The following is a 16,751-nucleotide window of genomic DNA, read 5'->3' on the forward strand; positions in this document are numbered from 1 at the left end:
TATAATTTAAACATATGTAGTAAAACATACTACATATTATTATACTTTACTTTAAATTTACTTATAGTTAAAATTTATATACATAATTATGTATAAAATACATAATTTAAATATATAGCTATATAGTATTAATTTATATTATATATACTTATATAAGGGCTTCCCAGGTGTTCTAGTGGTTAAAAAAACCCAACTGCCATTGCAGGAGACATAAGAGACATGGGTTTGATTCTGGGATCAGGAAGATCCCTTAGAGAAGGAAATGGGGACCCATTCCAGTATTCTTGCCTGGAGAAGCCCATGGACAGAGAAGCCTGGTGGGTTACAGTCCATGGGGTCCATAGGGTCTCAAAGAGTCAGACACAACTGAAGCTATTTAACATGCAGCACGCACACCTACTTATATATAACTTAAATACATAGTTTTATATATATAATGGAACCATGTAGTTTTATATATAAAGGTATAATTTAATTCTATATAGCTCTATATAATTTATATAACATATAATTATATATAATAATAATATTGATAGATCTGTGTACAATTAAAATTTATAATTGGAATTCTGAATGTTTAAAATATCATGGCTTGCTAGAACTGAGGTAGGAGCCAAGCCTGGGGACCCGTCTTTTTCTCTTTTGTGTTTATCAGCTTGGGAGCCAAATGGGGCGACGGGCTGAGTTACTTTATCCTGGCTGATCAAACAGTGTGTTTTGGGGCCGCTTATCACCTTCAGCCCAGGGGGACTGTCCTACAACCATTTAATTATTCAATGCCCCAAACAAGATGGTTCAAATGAGATAAACGGACAGCCTTCCTAGGAGGCCAGCTGCCCATACATCTGTGGTCCTGCCAGAAGCCTCAGCCTGGCGATGGCGGCCTAGTGCCCACAACCTCCCCACCAGGAGAAGCCGCTGCGTACGCAATGATGTTGAAGCAGTCCTTGTTGGACAGCTGCTCCTCCAGCAGGCGTCGCAGGGAGTGCTGGATATGAATAATGTACATGGAATTGGTCACGGAGATATCGAGCAGTATAACCACCCTAAAAAGAAACACAAGCTTTAAGAGGAGAACCGAATCTCTCAGATAATGTTTATTCTGTTCCATTTTACTATTTAACGTTTTTTCCAGGGGAGTTCTGCAAGCCAAATTCACCCCTGGCCAAATCTTCTCCGTGGTTTGAGGTCAACATAGGCAGTAGCCTGAGGGGTCATGGAACCTTCTCTGCAGGAGGGTCTATCATGGAATAAAGCCTTGTGGTGGACAGTTTAAGGGCAGGACTGCATATAGTGATTTCATACATTTCCTTGTTTTAAATCACTAGCATTCGATAATACAGTAGGTTGGGGTCTGTGAAGGGAAAACAAACAAGCTAAGCAAGTTAAATGGGGAATTAGGTATAACTGGGGCCTTTGAGGAAATGTATCTTTTTGTTTTCTCTCTCTGTTTTAAGATCTCTTGCAGTGGAAAAGGCAATGGCACCCCTCTCCAGTACTCTTGCCTGGAAAATCCCATGGATGGAGGTAGCCTGGTAGGCTGCAGTCCATGGGGTCGTTGAGAGTCAGACACGATGGAGTGACTTCACTTTCACTTTTCACTTTCATGCATTGGAGAAGGAAATGGCAACCCACTCCAGTGTTCTTGCCTGGAGAATCCCAGGGATGGGGGAGCCTGGTGGGCTGCCGTCTATGGGGTCACACAGAGTTGGACACAACTGAAGTGACTTAGCAGCAGCAGCAGCAACAGTGTTGAGCCTTCTCTTTAGATCTTATAGTCCTATCTCATCCCCTCATTCTCATTTTGAGACAGCTATGGATTACCAAAAGAAAATTCACCTGATATAGCATCTGAAGACCTTAGTTCAAGGTCTTCACAAGTCACAGCACCTCTCTGATCCTTGCCATGCGTTTGTGTGTGTGCTCAGTCATGTCTGACTCTTTGCCACCCCATGGACTGTAGTCTGCCAGATTCCTCTGTCCACGGAATTCTCCATGCAAGAATACTGGAATGGGCTACCATTTCCTACTCCAGGGGATCTTCCCGACTCAGGGATTGAACCTGAGTCTCTTGCATCTCCTGCATTAGCAGTCAGATTCTTTACTACTGCACCACCTTGGAAGCCTGTTCCTTGGCATATTTAACTATATAAACTATAATGAGACTCTTCAAGGGGTTGCTTTGAGAGTTAAAAAATAGAGCAGATGAATGATATTACAAACTTCTAATACATGATAAATGGTAATGCATTAAGTAAGGTATGGAATGGTAATGATATAATGCTGCTGCTGCTGCTAAGTCGCTTCAGTTGTGTCCAACTCTGTGTGACCCCATAGACGGCAGCCCACCAGGCATCCCCATCCCTGGGATTCTCCAGGCAAGAACATTGGAGTGGGTTGCCATTTCCTTCTCCAATGCATGAAAAGTGAAAAGTGAAAAGTGAAAGTGAAGTCACTCAGTCGTGTCCGACTCCTAGCGACCCCATGGACTGCAGCCTACCAGGCTCCTCTGTCCATGGGATTCTCCAGGCAAGAGTACTGGAGTGGGGTGCCATTGCCTTCTTCGAATGATATAATAGATACCTACAATTTCTTCCTCCTCAGCATCCATTACCTCTGCTCAAAACAGTATCTTGGTCTTTTTTTCTGGTGTGGGGGGGAATATGTTTGTCTCTAATGGTCCACTTGAGTTGAGTAGAGCTTACCCCAGTCCAAGCTTTAAAGTGGACATTAGACCCCAGGCAATCAGAACATCAAATTCTCTTGGCCCAAGTGGCTCACGGATGGGCCCATGCTCTAAACCCTGGAAGTGCTAAACTGGAAGGAAGGAAGTTGGGAACTTTGGGTGGCTATCTTGCTACCTAGAGGGGAGCCTGCCTGAAAACAAAGCCAAGAAAGAGGAAAATGGAACTGAGGGTTGGAAAGAAATTCCTGACATGTATGAATCTCTGGATCAAGCCAGGCCTGAAGACAGCTACCAAATCTACTTTAGAATATACTTACCTTAACCAGACTTCCCTGATTTGTTTCAGTCAATTTGCACTTAGTTTCTTTTGCTTTTTAACAAAGACTCCTGAGTGACACAGTGATGCTATTCTTGAGGTTGCAGTTAATGGTGGTGACTTTTCCCTCCAGGGGTTCTGCTGAGCCATTACTGATCCTTAATCTAAATGATGGATTCTGATGCTACCAACAGGAAATTCATAAGTTGGATGAGTGCTGTGTCACACATGAAGGACAAGAACACTACTGGGAGAAGTTACCTTTTTTCACATACGGTGCCCCAGATTCTTCTGCTGGCCAAGGAGAGCCACTCAATCCGTCTCTCATACATCCGCATCGCTCTGCTGAGCTGTTTCTGCAAACTCATGGGTCACACACAGTCAGCACTGCACAGAGCATGTGGGGGAAGAGGGTGTACCCCACGTGGCTTCTGGGAATGGTGTGTCAAGGCCATGGGTATCCAGGCAGAACAAAAATCCCTCTAAAGCATGTATTAGGACTTCCCTTGTGGCCCAGAGGTTAAGAATCTGCCTGCCAATGCAGGGAACACCAGTTCGATACCTGGTGCAGAAAGATTCCACATGCCACAGGGCAACTAAACCCATGCGCTACAACTACTGAGCCCCCACTCTGGAGCCCGTGAGCCACAACCACTGAAGACTGTGCACCTAGAGCCCATGCTCTGCAATAAGAGAAATCATTGCAATGAGAAGACCCAGCAATACAACTAGGGAGCAGCCCCCACTTGCTGCACTAGAGAAAGCCCGTATGCAGCAACAAAGACCCATCATAGCCAAAAATAGATAAATAAATAAACATTTGTTTAAAGATATATATATAAGCATGTACTTGTCTGTCACAAGCCTAGGAGGGGAAGAGTCAGAGTATTTCATTGCCTCAAATGGGGAGGAGGTAAATCTTGACCAAAAGGATTAGAGGTTTTTGTTTAAGGCATCCAGGTTCCTGCCTGGAGAGGAGGTGGAGAAAGCTCCAGAAGGGCCTGTGGGTGGAGCACAGTCTGTTTACGGGAGGGGGTTCTGTCACTGGCTTGGTGCCTCCACATTCCACGACACCTTCCTCCCACCCCCTCCCCACACCCCACATTCTGACTGATGGGACCCAGCACTGACCTGGTACTCATACAGGAAGGGCAAGTCCACATGAATATTCTTCACTGTCCCGTCATGCCATTCAAATTGCACCATTGCCTTCTGCACGCAGGTGTGGCCAGGAGGGGAGCAGGTGAACAGAAGCACAAGTGAGGAAGGATTTTAAGTTTAAATCGGTCACTGGGTTCTCCAAGTCAGATGCAAGAGAGGGAAATGGGCTCTTAACACATCTGCGGGTGGATTGTGCCCCTCCCCATCACCAGGCCATTGCCTTGTCTGGAGCTGGCAGCTGAGGGACTTCAGGACACAGTCCCCTGAATGCACCAGGTCTGACCACAAGCTGGCTCCCTTCTCAGGAGGCTCTTCTGAACATCAATGTCCTTATTACAAGATATGGTTAGAAGTTTTGGTAATAGCAGAGTTGGAGATTTAAAACATACCATAGTCATAAATTCTAAGATTTGGAAACCCACATGGGCCTTCACGGACACTTTGAAAATCAAATTTGTTCATTCTGTTCATTCCTCCATCAAGTTGTCATATCTCTATCTCTGTCACTCCTTCCATCTAGTCATTCATCTATGGGCTGCCAGAACTAGACATCCCCTGTCTCTTTCCTCTCACTCTTCTGTCTTTCCACTGATCTTCTCTTCTCTGGCCTTGCCTCGCTGCCTGTGGGATCATAGTCCCCTGACCAGGGATTGGACCCATGCCCCCTGTAATGGGAGTGCAGAGTCTCAGCCACTGCACCACCAGGGAAGTCTCTCCACTGACTGACCTTTCTGTTCACCTATTATGCTGTCCTTCCACGTCTCCATCCTTTATCCTTCATTTAATCTTGACTTTTATCCTTTCATCTGTTTATTCTATCCTGTTATCTATCCTTCCATCTGTTAATATTTCCATCCATCCATCCATTCTTTTACCTATTCACTTATCATTTCCATCCATCCACTCACTCAGCCTTTTCCTCCCTCTTTCCATCCTTCTGTCCACGCACGCAGACATTCCTTGACTGATTACTTGTACTACATATAAGGGACAGAGTGTTGGGGAAGAGGTTTTTCTTTTATAGGGCTCATACCCCGGTGGGCATTAGACGTGTAACAAATGCACACATACGCGCATCATAGGAGCAATAGGAGAAGTCTGTATCAGGTAGAGCGAGGGCCCAAAGAGAGAGTGTGTTCTGAATGACGAGGAGGAAACCTTCATGAAGGAGGTGATCATGGTGCCCAATATACCCCCTCTTTCCCCAATCTCCCAAGTTTCATTTTTCGTATCTTTGAAAAACAGCAGCTAGAGTAGATTTGATGAGAGTTCTAGAGTCCTGGGTGGAAAGCCTGCATCCCACTCCAAGCCCTCAGCTCCTGCTCCTTGGGCTCTGTCTCACGACCTCTATTTCTTGAACATTTCAGAAAGGAAATACCACACAGGAGCTCCACAGCAAAGGACTGGACAGAACTCTGAATCTGAGTTACCTCATGGATAGTTGATGATACTGTTTTCCGGAGAATAGGCACATATTCCTCCACAGGAGAGAATGCATTGGGTGCCAGAACCTGATAAAGGCTTAGCTTCTTGGCTGTAAAAATAAATGGTGGGGCTTGAGGCACCGCTCATGAAGCCCCAAAGGGTTCATGCCTTTGGTCAGTCATCTGCATCTTGGGTTCTTCCCTCTCTGGGGATTTACCTTTCAGGCTATTGGTCTTTAGCCATTCTGCAGAAGTCATGTCCAAGTTTGGGAACTCAATCATGAGGGGATCCTCATGTTTTGGGGGTTTAGGCAAGAGACTCATGAGTGAACTCTTTGCAACCTCTGTGGAAATCTAAATTGAAATGAAAAATCATCATTACATAATCATATTATAGACCTGGAAAGTCCCCAGTCTTCCCCCACCCACCCAAGGGAGCATCTTAAAACATTGTGCTTAGTCTTTCAGTTGTGTCTGACTCTGTGACCCCATGGGCTCCCCAGAGTGGAGGCACCAAGCCAGTGACAGAACCAGTGCCCACCAGGTTCCTCTGTCTGTGGGGATTCTCCAGGCAAGAATACTGGAATGCGTTGCCATGCCCTCCTCCAGGGGATCTTCCCAACCCAGGGATCAAACCCAGGTCTCCCACATTGCAGGCAGATTCTTTGCTGTCTGAGCTATCAGGGAAGCCCAAGAATATTGGAGTGGGTAGCTTATCCCTTCCTTCTCCAGGGGATCTTCCTGACCCAGGAATTGAACTGGGGTCTCCTGCATTGCAGGCAGATTCTTTATCAGCTGAGCTACCAGGGAAGCTCTCTTAAAACATTTCCTGTTAAATTACAGGCAGTTTTGCCTTTCCCTTCCATAGTCCCATCACCATCTAGAGAGATGTGTGGAATTTCTAGGAGAAGACAGAACTGTACCCAGCAACTCACTTTCTCTGTCATCTGTCCATCCTCCTAACCCCTTCCCACCCTTGCCATTTGAATCAGCACCAAGGACTCCAAGATGACAAGTGGCCCTGCCGTGGGCACAAAACACAAGCTCCAGGGAACTAAAAAGCAACTCCTGTACCAAATCATTTAGGGAGCCCTGATCTAGCCTAGACTCCCTTGCCCACATTTACAACTGAAAACCTGAGGTTCTGAGAGGTTAAGTCACATAGCTTGTGTATGAGGAAAGCACGAAACAGCAATTTCCAAACTTCAGACATTCGAGAACCACCTTCATGAAATTTGCTATATCTGAGTATCACCGTACTGTTATTTGTTGTTGTTGTTTAGTCACTAGGTCGTGTCCGACTCTTTTGTGACCCCATGGGCTGTAGCCCACCAGGCCCCTCTGTCCATGGGATTTCCCAGGCAAAAATTACTGGAGTGGGTTGCCATTTTCCACTCTAGGGAATTTTCCTGACCCAGGGATTAAACTCGTGTCTCCTGCATTTGCAGGTGGATTCTTTACCACTAAACCACCAGGGAAGCCCTATATTGTTATTTACTCAATATTTTAAAAATCAAACAAGTAACACTAAGTCTTTTTAATTATTAGTTTTATTAACATTAATTGAAATTAATATTAATTTCAATTTTGATTTTAATGGACCCTTTTTTGTACTTAAATTATATATATATATATATATATATATATATATATATATAAAACACACATACACATATATACTTTGCTTGTTTGTTTTTGGACATGCCTTACAGAATGTGGGCTCTTAGTTCCCTGACCAGGGATTGAATCTGGGCTCTTGGCAATGAACGCACCAAGTCTGAAACATTGAAATTGTCAGAGAATTCCTAGTACTTAAATAATTTCAGAAAGCTCTATTTCTACCATAATGAGCTAGTTTTAAATATATAACATTTAAAAGAATGTTAATCTGCATATCACCTTATCATTATTTTGCAAACTACAAGTAGTATATGCATTTCATTTTGGGAAACTCCTGGCAAGATTCTGACATCAAGCAGACCTAAGTTCAATCGAGACTAATCAGCTTTTATCTCTGCGATCTCAGGCAAATTATTTAAACTCAACTTCTGTTTTCTCATCTGTAAAATAACATATCTGCTGGAGACCATTGCTGTAAGATAAAATAAGGCATTTAAAAAGATTAAGCCTTGTGCCTATCTTAAGTGCCTACACACTCAGCAAATGAAAACCATTAATTATTGTTATTGTTTATAGACAATCACATGGTCCCGGAGGCTGTGGAGTTGGAGAAGACTCTTGAGAGTCTCTTGGACAGCAAGGAGATCAAACCAGTCAATCCTAAAGGAAATCAGTCCTGAATACTCATTGGAAGGACTGATGCTGAAGCTGAAACTCCAATATTTTGGCTACCTGATGCGAAGAACTGACTAATTGGAAAAGACCCTGATGCTGGGAAAGATTGAAGGCAGGAGGACAAGGGGCGACAGAGGATGAGAGATCATCGACTCGATGAATATGAGTTTGAGCAAGGTCTGGGAGTTGGTGAAGGACAGGGAAGCCTGACGTGCCACAGTTCACAGAGTCACAAAGAGTCGGACACGACTGAGCAACTGAACTGAACTGATAGATAATCAGTTGCTGCTAAGTCACTCCAGTTGTGTCCGACTCTGTGCGACCCCACAGACGGCAGCCCACCAGGCTCCCCCATCCCTGGGATTCTCCAGGCAAGAACACTGAAGTGGGTTGCCATTTCCTTCTCCAATGCATGAAAGTGAAAAGTGAAAATTGAAAGTGAAGTCACTCAGTCGTATCCGACTCTTAGTGACCCCAGGGACTGCAGCCTACCAGGCTCCTCCGTCCATAGGGTTTTCCAGGCAAGAGTACTAGAGTGGGGTGCCACTGCCTTCTCCGAGATAATCAGTAGAAGAGCTGAAACTAAAATTCAAGACCTCAATCTAAGTGCTGTGTTTCTTTTACGACAGCTAGCCAGGTCAAAACGTGTGGTACCCCAAGTCCATACCTTCACTCTGTGATGCTGTAAAAGCGTTTCCAATTCTTTTCTGTCCACAGCTAAGTTGTCTGTGCTGTCTAAACAGAGCACAGCTTTTATGGCACTTGTGTCCATAAACTTTCTGAGTTATTCTGCTGATAAATTAAACGCCCTCAAGCAGGGCCTTTGCCCGGAATGAATGAGATGCTGGTGAGATGTCTCCAGACAGCCTACCCTGTGTAGCTGAGGTTTTCATCATTTTCCAAACTGGGGGGAAGGGAGGGACAGTGTTTAAGTGGAAGGGGTGGCAGAGGCCTGATGGCCTTTCTCTGAAATAATTTTTTTTTTTCAGTTAGAAAATCCACCAGGATCCTTCCAGCAGAGGCTGGGGCAGTTCAGAGCTGTGGAGGCTGCGAGGGGGCGGGGCCTCGCCTCACTCCACTTTTAGGGGCCTGGCAGTAGCGCCCTTGAGTGACAGGTGAGACAGGAGAGCATGGCGAGGCCAGCTGCGCGCCTCCCGGAAGGTCTGAGCTCCGGCTCTCAGCACCTACCTCCTGCATCACACTGGTGGGCTCCTCACAGCGGGCGTTGGGGTGCAGGGCTTGCACGTGGTCCCGGAGGCTCTGGGCCTTTTGGATTTCTGCCAGGAGCTCATCCACCTCCCGGCTGCTGCAGATCTGGGGGTGGTGGGGGCAATCAGGCACCCAGTAGTCACCTGGTTACCGGCAGTGGCCGAGGTGGGAAATGGCAGGCAGCCACGTGAATCCCTAGGGCGGAGTGGCATGCTCTTCAAAGCGGACGTTATAAACAGGATCCGTGTGTAGGACAGAGCCTGCCAATGCGTGTTCCATTTGTACATTATTGGCTTGCAGTGTTTTAAATAGTTGAAAGTTTGTCTAACCTTATAGATGTGAAGAAACACTTTATACCCTCGGAGAGTCCCTTGGACTGCAAGGAGGTCCAACCAGTCCATTCTGAAGGAGATCAGCCCTGGGTGTTCTTTGGAAGGACTGATGCTAAAGCTGAAACTCCAGTACTTTGGCCACCTCATGCGAAGAGTTGACTCATTGGGAAAGACTCTGATGCTGGGAGGGATTGGGGTCAGGAGGAGAAGGGGATGGCATCACCGACTCGATGGACAGGAGTTTGAGTGAACTCCGGGAGTTGGTGATGGACAGGGAGGCCTGGCGTGCTGCAATTCATGGGGTTGCAAAGAGTCGGACACGACTGAGTGACTAAACTGAACTGAACTAGCTATAATATTAAAGGACTATAACAAGTGTTGGCAAACACTGGAGAATTGGAACTTGAGGGGTGCGGGTGGAACTGTAAAATGGTGCAGCTGCTGTGGAGAACAGTTTGGTGGCTCCTCAAAAAATTAAACAGAATTACTACATGACCTAGCATTTCTACTCCTAGTTACGTACCTACAATAATTGAAAACAGGGACTCAGATACTTATCCACCAATTAATCATACCAGCTCACAGCAGCTAAAATATCCATTGACTGATGAATGGGTAAACAAGAGGTAATATATTCAGAAAATGGAATATTATTCAACCATAAAAAGAATTAAGTTCTGATACATGTCAGAACACAGATGCATCTTGAAAACATGATGCTGAGTGAAAAAAGATGGACACGAAATATCCACAATGGGTAAATCCCAAGAGAGGGAAAGCAGATTGACAATGAGCTGGGGCTGCAGGGGAGGGGGAATGGGGAGTAATTGTTTTAAGGGTGCAGAGTTTCCTTTTGGGGAGATGGAAGTGTTTTGGAGCTAAATAAAGGTGGTGGTTGCACAACATTGTGAGTATAAAAAGTGCCACTGTTGTTCACTTTATTTATGAGAATTTTCTCCATTTTTAAAAATTTATTTATTTATCTGGCTGCTCTGGGTCTTGGTTGTGGTATGTCAGATCTAGCTCCCTGACCAGAGATCAAACCCAGGCCCCCTGCATTGGGAGCATGGAGTCTTAGCCACTGGACCAGCAGGGAAGTCCCTCAATTGTTTACAAATGAAAGGAAATCACACACACACACACACAAAGCCAGATTTCTGACTCTTGTTGGAAAATCAGAAGACTGGTAACACTGGGGGTCACTCCTGCAGAACAAATAAATAACGGGCTAGGGCTGAGCAGAGGCGTCTCACTCACTGGGGCAAGTGCTGTTTTGTTCTTTACACTCCTTACCACTCTCTGTTCTCATTAGAATCAGTTGTAATTTTTTGTCATCTTTGCACTGTTGTTTTGCTCATAATAAAGAAAACAATGAAATTTGTTTTACCCATACCTCCACCAAGAGTGGAAAAACAACAACTAAGCCAAGAGGCTCACAGGTTTTTAAGAGAAAATATTTCTTAAACCAGCCAGTTTCATTCACTCACCCATAGTATCTTCCTAGCCCTGGAGTATGTCACTCCTACAGAGTCTGGCCAGTGAGGTAACAAGGGGTTTTGCCCAAGGAAAATGTTGCCTGACCTACACTTTGTAACACTAGAACATACTTGTGAGATGCAAATATTCATTTACTCTTGGCAATTGGTAGTTAGCAGGCAAGGCACAGCCTGTAGCTCAACAGACAGCTGGATTCTCAATCTGCCATATGGATCTACAACACACATTTGCTGTCATCTCCATTACAGACACAGAGTGTGTGATGTTATTATTAACTGCGACAAGGACTAATGGATGGATTGGTACAGAATTAACTTGCTCATTCAGAATTGATTGCTGTGTGTCTCTTGCAGTAAATGGGATCTATCTAGGAGAGAGAACTGAAGCAGCTGCTTCAGACTCAGAGCTTTGGTGGGAGCAGAGGTGGGGTGGGGCCCATGTTGATGGCAACTGGGTAGGAATTCAGAATTCTGTCAGCATGCAACCAGCTCATTGTGTGCATGCTCAGTTGCTCAGACGTGTCCAACTCTTTGCGACCCCATGGACTGTAGCCTGCCAGGCTCCTCTGTCCATGGGATTCTCCAGGCAAGAATACTGAAGTGGGTTGTCATTTCCTCCTCCAGTGGATCTTGCTGACCCAGGGATTGAACCCATGTCTCCTGCATTTGCAGGCAAATTCTTCACCACTGAGTGACCTGGGTAGCCCAATCAACTCATCATACACCCTGACAAAAGAATCTCTTGTGACTTTTTGTTGTTTCTGTTCTTCCCTCATACTCTTTTTAATCTGATTTTACTTGAGTAAACCCACTGAGTAGGGGAGAAGGGAAGCCAGTACACACAAAGAATCATTCTGGCCCAGATTCCCCAGGCACAACCTTGGAAGCAGGCAGGGATAGGAGGAGGGGGCAGTGTGTTGGCCCAAGAGCTTACCTCTGTCTCTGGACTGTAGCAGTGATAATAGCCCCCAAAAGCTTCTACAAGGTTCTTCAGAACAGCCTATGGGGATGGAGACAGAGTCAGCCCTCCCTAGGGCAATGCCGTTAGTCTTACAAGCTTTTTCCTTGTCTGAGCCTCCCACCTGGGCTGACCAATGGGAGAACTAGATACAAGGAGAGTTGTATTCTAATCCATAACTTGGGGGCCTCAAAGGCTGGCCCAGCTCACTATCACCAATCCAAGGGAAGCCTTGAAGATTCTTGGGTACTTACGGGCGGCACCTGATCATCACATTTGTAGGTGATAATGTGGGTAATGAGGTCCCTTCCCGTGGTAGACTGTTGGATGTAATCGGACAGGATTTCAGAAGGCTGATCTGGGCTGGGAAGAAGAAGGAAGAAGAGAAGGGGGCACTCCAGCAAGATGGTAATTCCCAAAGAACCTCTACCAAATCTAACCAATCATCTGTGTCCCAGGTCACCTGTGTTAAGATGTAAGGCATAGTGGGCCTCAGGCCCCCTGACATAAAAATCTGTAGATTAATGGCCTGGAAGAGTCACGCTTGATGGTCTTTTCTCGGTTTGGTTCTCTAATCCCTTCCTGGGTCAGTTATCAGCTTAGAAAAGGAGACCTACCAGCTTCCCATGATGGTCACCAGAGAATTCAGCCCCTTCAGAACGAAAACTTTCTTCAGGGCTTGTAGCAGATTGCTGCCTCTGTCTGGCTTCAGCTTTTTCACCCAAAGCTTGAGTTCCTGGAGACTAGGCAAAATGATAAAACCTAATAACAGTACTCATACTAGGGACCAGGCCCGGGACAAACACGGGCTGGTGTGAGCCTAACAATAATTCTTTGATAGGGATACCTTATTCCCATTTTATAGATGAGGAAACTGAGACTCAGAGATAGGACTTGCCCAAGGGGATACTGTAAGCAACTGGAAACGCTGAGACTTCAATCCAGGTATGACTCAAGGGCCTGAATTTCCAGTTACTCTGTTATGTGGGGGCTGGGACCTAGCTCCTTTCCCCTCCAACTCTTCTGGAGGCAGATCTCAGCCTGAAACATGGGGTTAATCCCCAACCCAAAGAGTCTTGAAGAGAAGACACTATGGCTGTGTGGCTACATCCCACACAGGTTGGAATACACACTACTGGGAATACAGGAAGGACTCAATTCAGAGCTCTCCTGGTTCACTGTCTCACGTGGCACTGGTGAGACAGCTCTGGTCTCCCCCTTTCTCTTTCATTCTGACACCCACCCCCCAAAAAACCCCCTCAGCTCACTGCCAGTAAGTCTCTTTCATTATTATAACGGTTGAATTTGCCTTTTTAACAAAGAGAACAAATCCCAGGCCTGGCGCCATCTCTAGTCAATAGGTTTCAAGCTGGAATTTAATCTTACTGTTTTGTCTGCGTTCATTCTATTTATTTTATAGCAACTTGCTAATTATGGCAAGTGATACAGGCTTCTCAGTTATGGCATTGATAGTTTCGTTCAGAACAAATATTGGGTTATTTTAAAAATCAATAGTACTACAAGTTGAACAGAGTAAATAATCGTACAAGTGGCAGGGGATATGACAAAAATCACAAGGGAAATCCAGGAATAATTGCAGTTGAGGAACTCTTGGCTAGATGGTCTCAAGGTGACTTCCAGGTCTGACATCCTGGAGCTTTGAGGTTGAAATCATCGTTAAAAAATAAAACAAACAAACAATCTTATCTGCTGAGTACCTTCCCGTGCCAAGCACTTCCCGTGCCAACAACTCTGTGAGAAGCAGGTATCCTCACCTTATTCTGCTAATGAGAGAGTTAAAGGATGAGTCAGGATCCCCCAGTAACTGTCAGAGCTGGGATTCAAAGCCCATGCTGCCCGAACGGGCACTTCTTTACCCAGAAGGGCGCCCCTCTACAGCCAGTGCTGGACAAGGGAACCTCCGTTCCAGAAACCCAAGCATATGGCTTTCCCTGGGATCCGCTCTGTGCTTTGGAATCCAATCCTGACTACCATTTCAGAAACGTTCCCTAACTTGAGTCTCAGTTTCCTCGTCAGCAAAATTGGGATAGTAATCCTATTCCATGTGTTGGCTATAAATATTAAGTAAGAGAGTACATGTGAAGTGCCAAGCATGGTGGATAATCAAGGCTATTCCCTTCCTGGAAAAGAGATGTCTACTTTCAGGCATAACTTAGTAGAAATTCTTAGTTGTTTAGTTACATCTAAGTTGTTAAGTTGCATCTGATTCTTTGAGACCCCATGGACTGTAGCCCACCAGACCACTCTGTCCATGGGATTTCCTAGGCAAGAATGCTGGAGTGGGTTGCTATTTCCTTCTCCAGGGGATCTTGCCAACCCAGGGATTGAGCCCAAGTCTCCTGCATTGGCAGGTGGATTCTTTGCCACTGAGCCACCAGGGAAGCACTAAACAGTGGAATTGTAGGTAGCTATTAACAAGAAAGAGGCTGATCTCTGCATACTGAGAGAAAATTAGGTGCAAAGCCAAGATGAAAAAAAGTGCAATGTTCTCTTGATTATGTTTAAGTAAAAGAGGATAAACACACAGATGTATATATGTGCAAAGACTGTGGAAGTAGATTGAAGAAACTATCATTGGGAGATGAGGGAGGGGAAACTAGGGTGAGAGGGAGACTCATCTGCTATTTTTTATCCTTTTATACTGTTGTAATTTCTGAAAATCAGCATGTATCATTTTCATAATAATAAAACGATCTTTGTTAGATTTCTGGGTAGAAATGGTATCTTGTCTTTTCATTTTGTGGTGCTCGTGGGGTGATGACTTTTCCAAAAGTTATTGGCTCCCTGTGTTTCTGTTTTTGAGAACTGTCTCATTTATTTTGTGCATTAATCATCTGATAAAGACACTAACACTTTTAGGGAGGAGAATGATCAGGTAAACACCCAGGCCAAGGCCGGGCACTCACTCACCTGGAGGTGCTGACTTCTGTCGGGTTGGGCCAGAGGGTGCTGGTGGTGGCACCGAAGGACAGGATGTACAGCTTCTCTTTGTGGCTCAGCTGCTCGTCAATGAGGTTCTGGCAGGCAAGAGGACATCAGTGGCTCCCAGAGTCATATGGAGCCTGCCTTCACCTCTCATGCTGTGGTTGGGCCCTCTGGGCTGAGATGTGAACTGTGCTGAAACAGGGTCGCTTAAGACTCAGCTTAGCAGCCCCAAGTCGACATTTGCTTGCTGCCCCTGGGGTCACAGGGGTCTAGGTGGAGCACCCTAGCTGCCCATCCCAGCCTGTCCCTGGCTGTGCGTGGTCGGGGTGGGGCCTGGGTGGTCAGCCAGTTCTGGAGATTGGCTTTCACTCCCACTGACTGCAGACCCAAGATCTCTTCTGGAGCAACTGCCACACACTTGGGTCATGGGTGTGAGTGGGATGAGCACCCACTTCAGCATGTGCAATGGCTGAACCCTGACCGTGGCATTTACACGTGGCACCCAGGGAGGAGCAAAGAGGTGGGGGGCAGTGGTTGCTGTCCTGGCCATGTGAGTTGGGGATGGAGTGATGGGTGCAGGGCCAGCCTATTGGGTGTTCTCAGGCTCAGCCTGGTGAGTATCCAACAGTAAGATAACTCTTCCCTCTCCTTCCCGGTGAGAGAGCTTATTCTTAGGTACATTGATAAGGAGACCAGGGTCCTCAAGGAGGAGGAAGGGACAAACTTTTTTTTCTACATTCTCTCATCTTAGTCACATAAGACTTTTCTCCCCTTAAACTTTGCATTGTTATGACAACAATCTATTTCGCCTAAGACTAACTTTCTTTAAGCCCAGAGCTAATGATTGCACACCAAAACAACCCATCTTGCTCAAGGGTACGTTTTTCCTTAAGCTCTGTACTAATGATTATATAACAACAATGTATCTTGCTCAAGGGCATGTTTCTCCTTCTTAACAAAAACTTTCTGACTAATCCTGCTATCTTAAGATGTATGTTGTGGGAGTGGGCCTGGTAAGACTTTTACAACCTTGAGATACTCTTTTGATCTATTGTTGGTAACCAACTGAAAAAGTATATAAAGCCCCACTCAAACCAGCGGGGCACTCTCTGTCCCCTTCTGATGTCTATGTCAGAAGCTTTCTCTGTCCCATTTTTACTGTAATAAAACAAAGCTCTGAGTGACTGAAGCTCAGTCTTTGGTCCCAAAGAGAAATTTTCTCCTTCAGAGATCACAAATCCAACACCGTTCACCATAAGCTATCATCGGCCACCTAGAAACATTACCTGTTACCGCGAACATGAGCTCTGCGTTGGTTAATACTGAACCAGCCCACCAGGGGTATCTCTGGAAACTGGGCCCTGGGGATGTTGTGAAGGGCAGTCTGCACTGACACCGGTTCCCTGACACCTGGTGAGACCAGGAACGGGGACAGGTCTGGAAACTGGCCCATCCTGATCCCTCTGTAGGATTCTGGGACCAGCTACTGCTGCTCATTCAAAGCTTAGAGGTTCCTCTAAGAAAACAGACCCTCCACATCACTTCTCAGAGACTACAGGGGCTTTTGTCAATGCCAGCCTCTTGTACTGAGCGCTTCATTTGCTTGGGCTCCTTTTGTCCTCTGGCGACCCTGTGAGGTGGCGAGAGTCATCATTCCTATTTCACAGATGAGATGACAGAGTCACACAGCCCAGAAGTGGTGGAGGTGCCTGGGATTTAGCCCTCGAGCTCTTAGCTTCTCAGTTACGACCAAAGCAACCAGGATCGCTCCTCATCAGGAAAAGGCTAGAAGCCTGTGCTGGAGTCGGTCCAACTGATTTTCGTCTCCACCACCTCTTTCCAGGGAGCACAGGCTCTTGAGACAGTTGAGTTGGTAGGGACTGCCACAATGTGAATACTAGAGGCTCACACGGCAACTGCGAATGACT

The 16,751-nt window shown here is 45.8% G+C and overlaps 1 protein-coding gene across 6 annotated transcripts in view; it reads right to left on the reverse strand.

Annotated features, from left to right (window-relative positions):
• Window positions 1-16,751, reverse strand: part of VWA3A (von Willebrand factor A domain containing 3A) — a 56,267-nt gene that overhangs the window by 23,449 nt on the left and 16,067 nt on the right. For 5 of the 6 annotated variants that reach the window (XM_070362413.1, XM_070362412.1, XM_070362415.1 and 2 more), the window contains 10 exons: window positions 14,809-14,915; window positions 12,495-12,620; window positions 12,132-12,240; window positions 11,854-11,919; window positions 9,071-9,196; window positions 5,806-5,941; window positions 5,594-5,697; window positions 4,134-4,214; window positions 3,264-3,358; window positions 927-1,046 (listed from right to left, as the gene is read on the reverse strand). In XM_070362413.1, the coding sequence (XP_070218514.1) occupies window positions 927-1,046; window positions 3,264-3,358; window positions 4,134-4,214; window positions 5,594-5,697; window positions 5,806-5,941; window positions 9,071-9,196; window positions 11,854-11,919; window positions 12,132-12,240; window positions 12,495-12,620; window positions 14,809-14,915 (1,070 nt within the window). The remainder of the gene's footprint in view (window positions 1-926; window positions 1,047-3,263; window positions 3,359-4,133; window positions 4,215-5,593; window positions 5,698-5,805; window positions 5,942-9,070; window positions 9,197-11,853; window positions 11,920-12,131; window positions 12,241-12,494; window positions 12,621-14,808; window positions 14,916-16,751) is intronic. The other variant, XM_070362416.1, reaches the window with a different exon arrangement.

The sequence above is a fragment of the Bos mutus genome, chromosome 25, assembly GCF_027580195.1.
Source record: "Bos mutus isolate GX-2022 chromosome 25, NWIPB_WYAK_1.1, whole genome shotgun sequence".
NCBI classification, from domain to species: Eukaryota; Metazoa; Chordata; class Mammalia; order Artiodactyla; family Bovidae; genus Bos; species Bos mutus.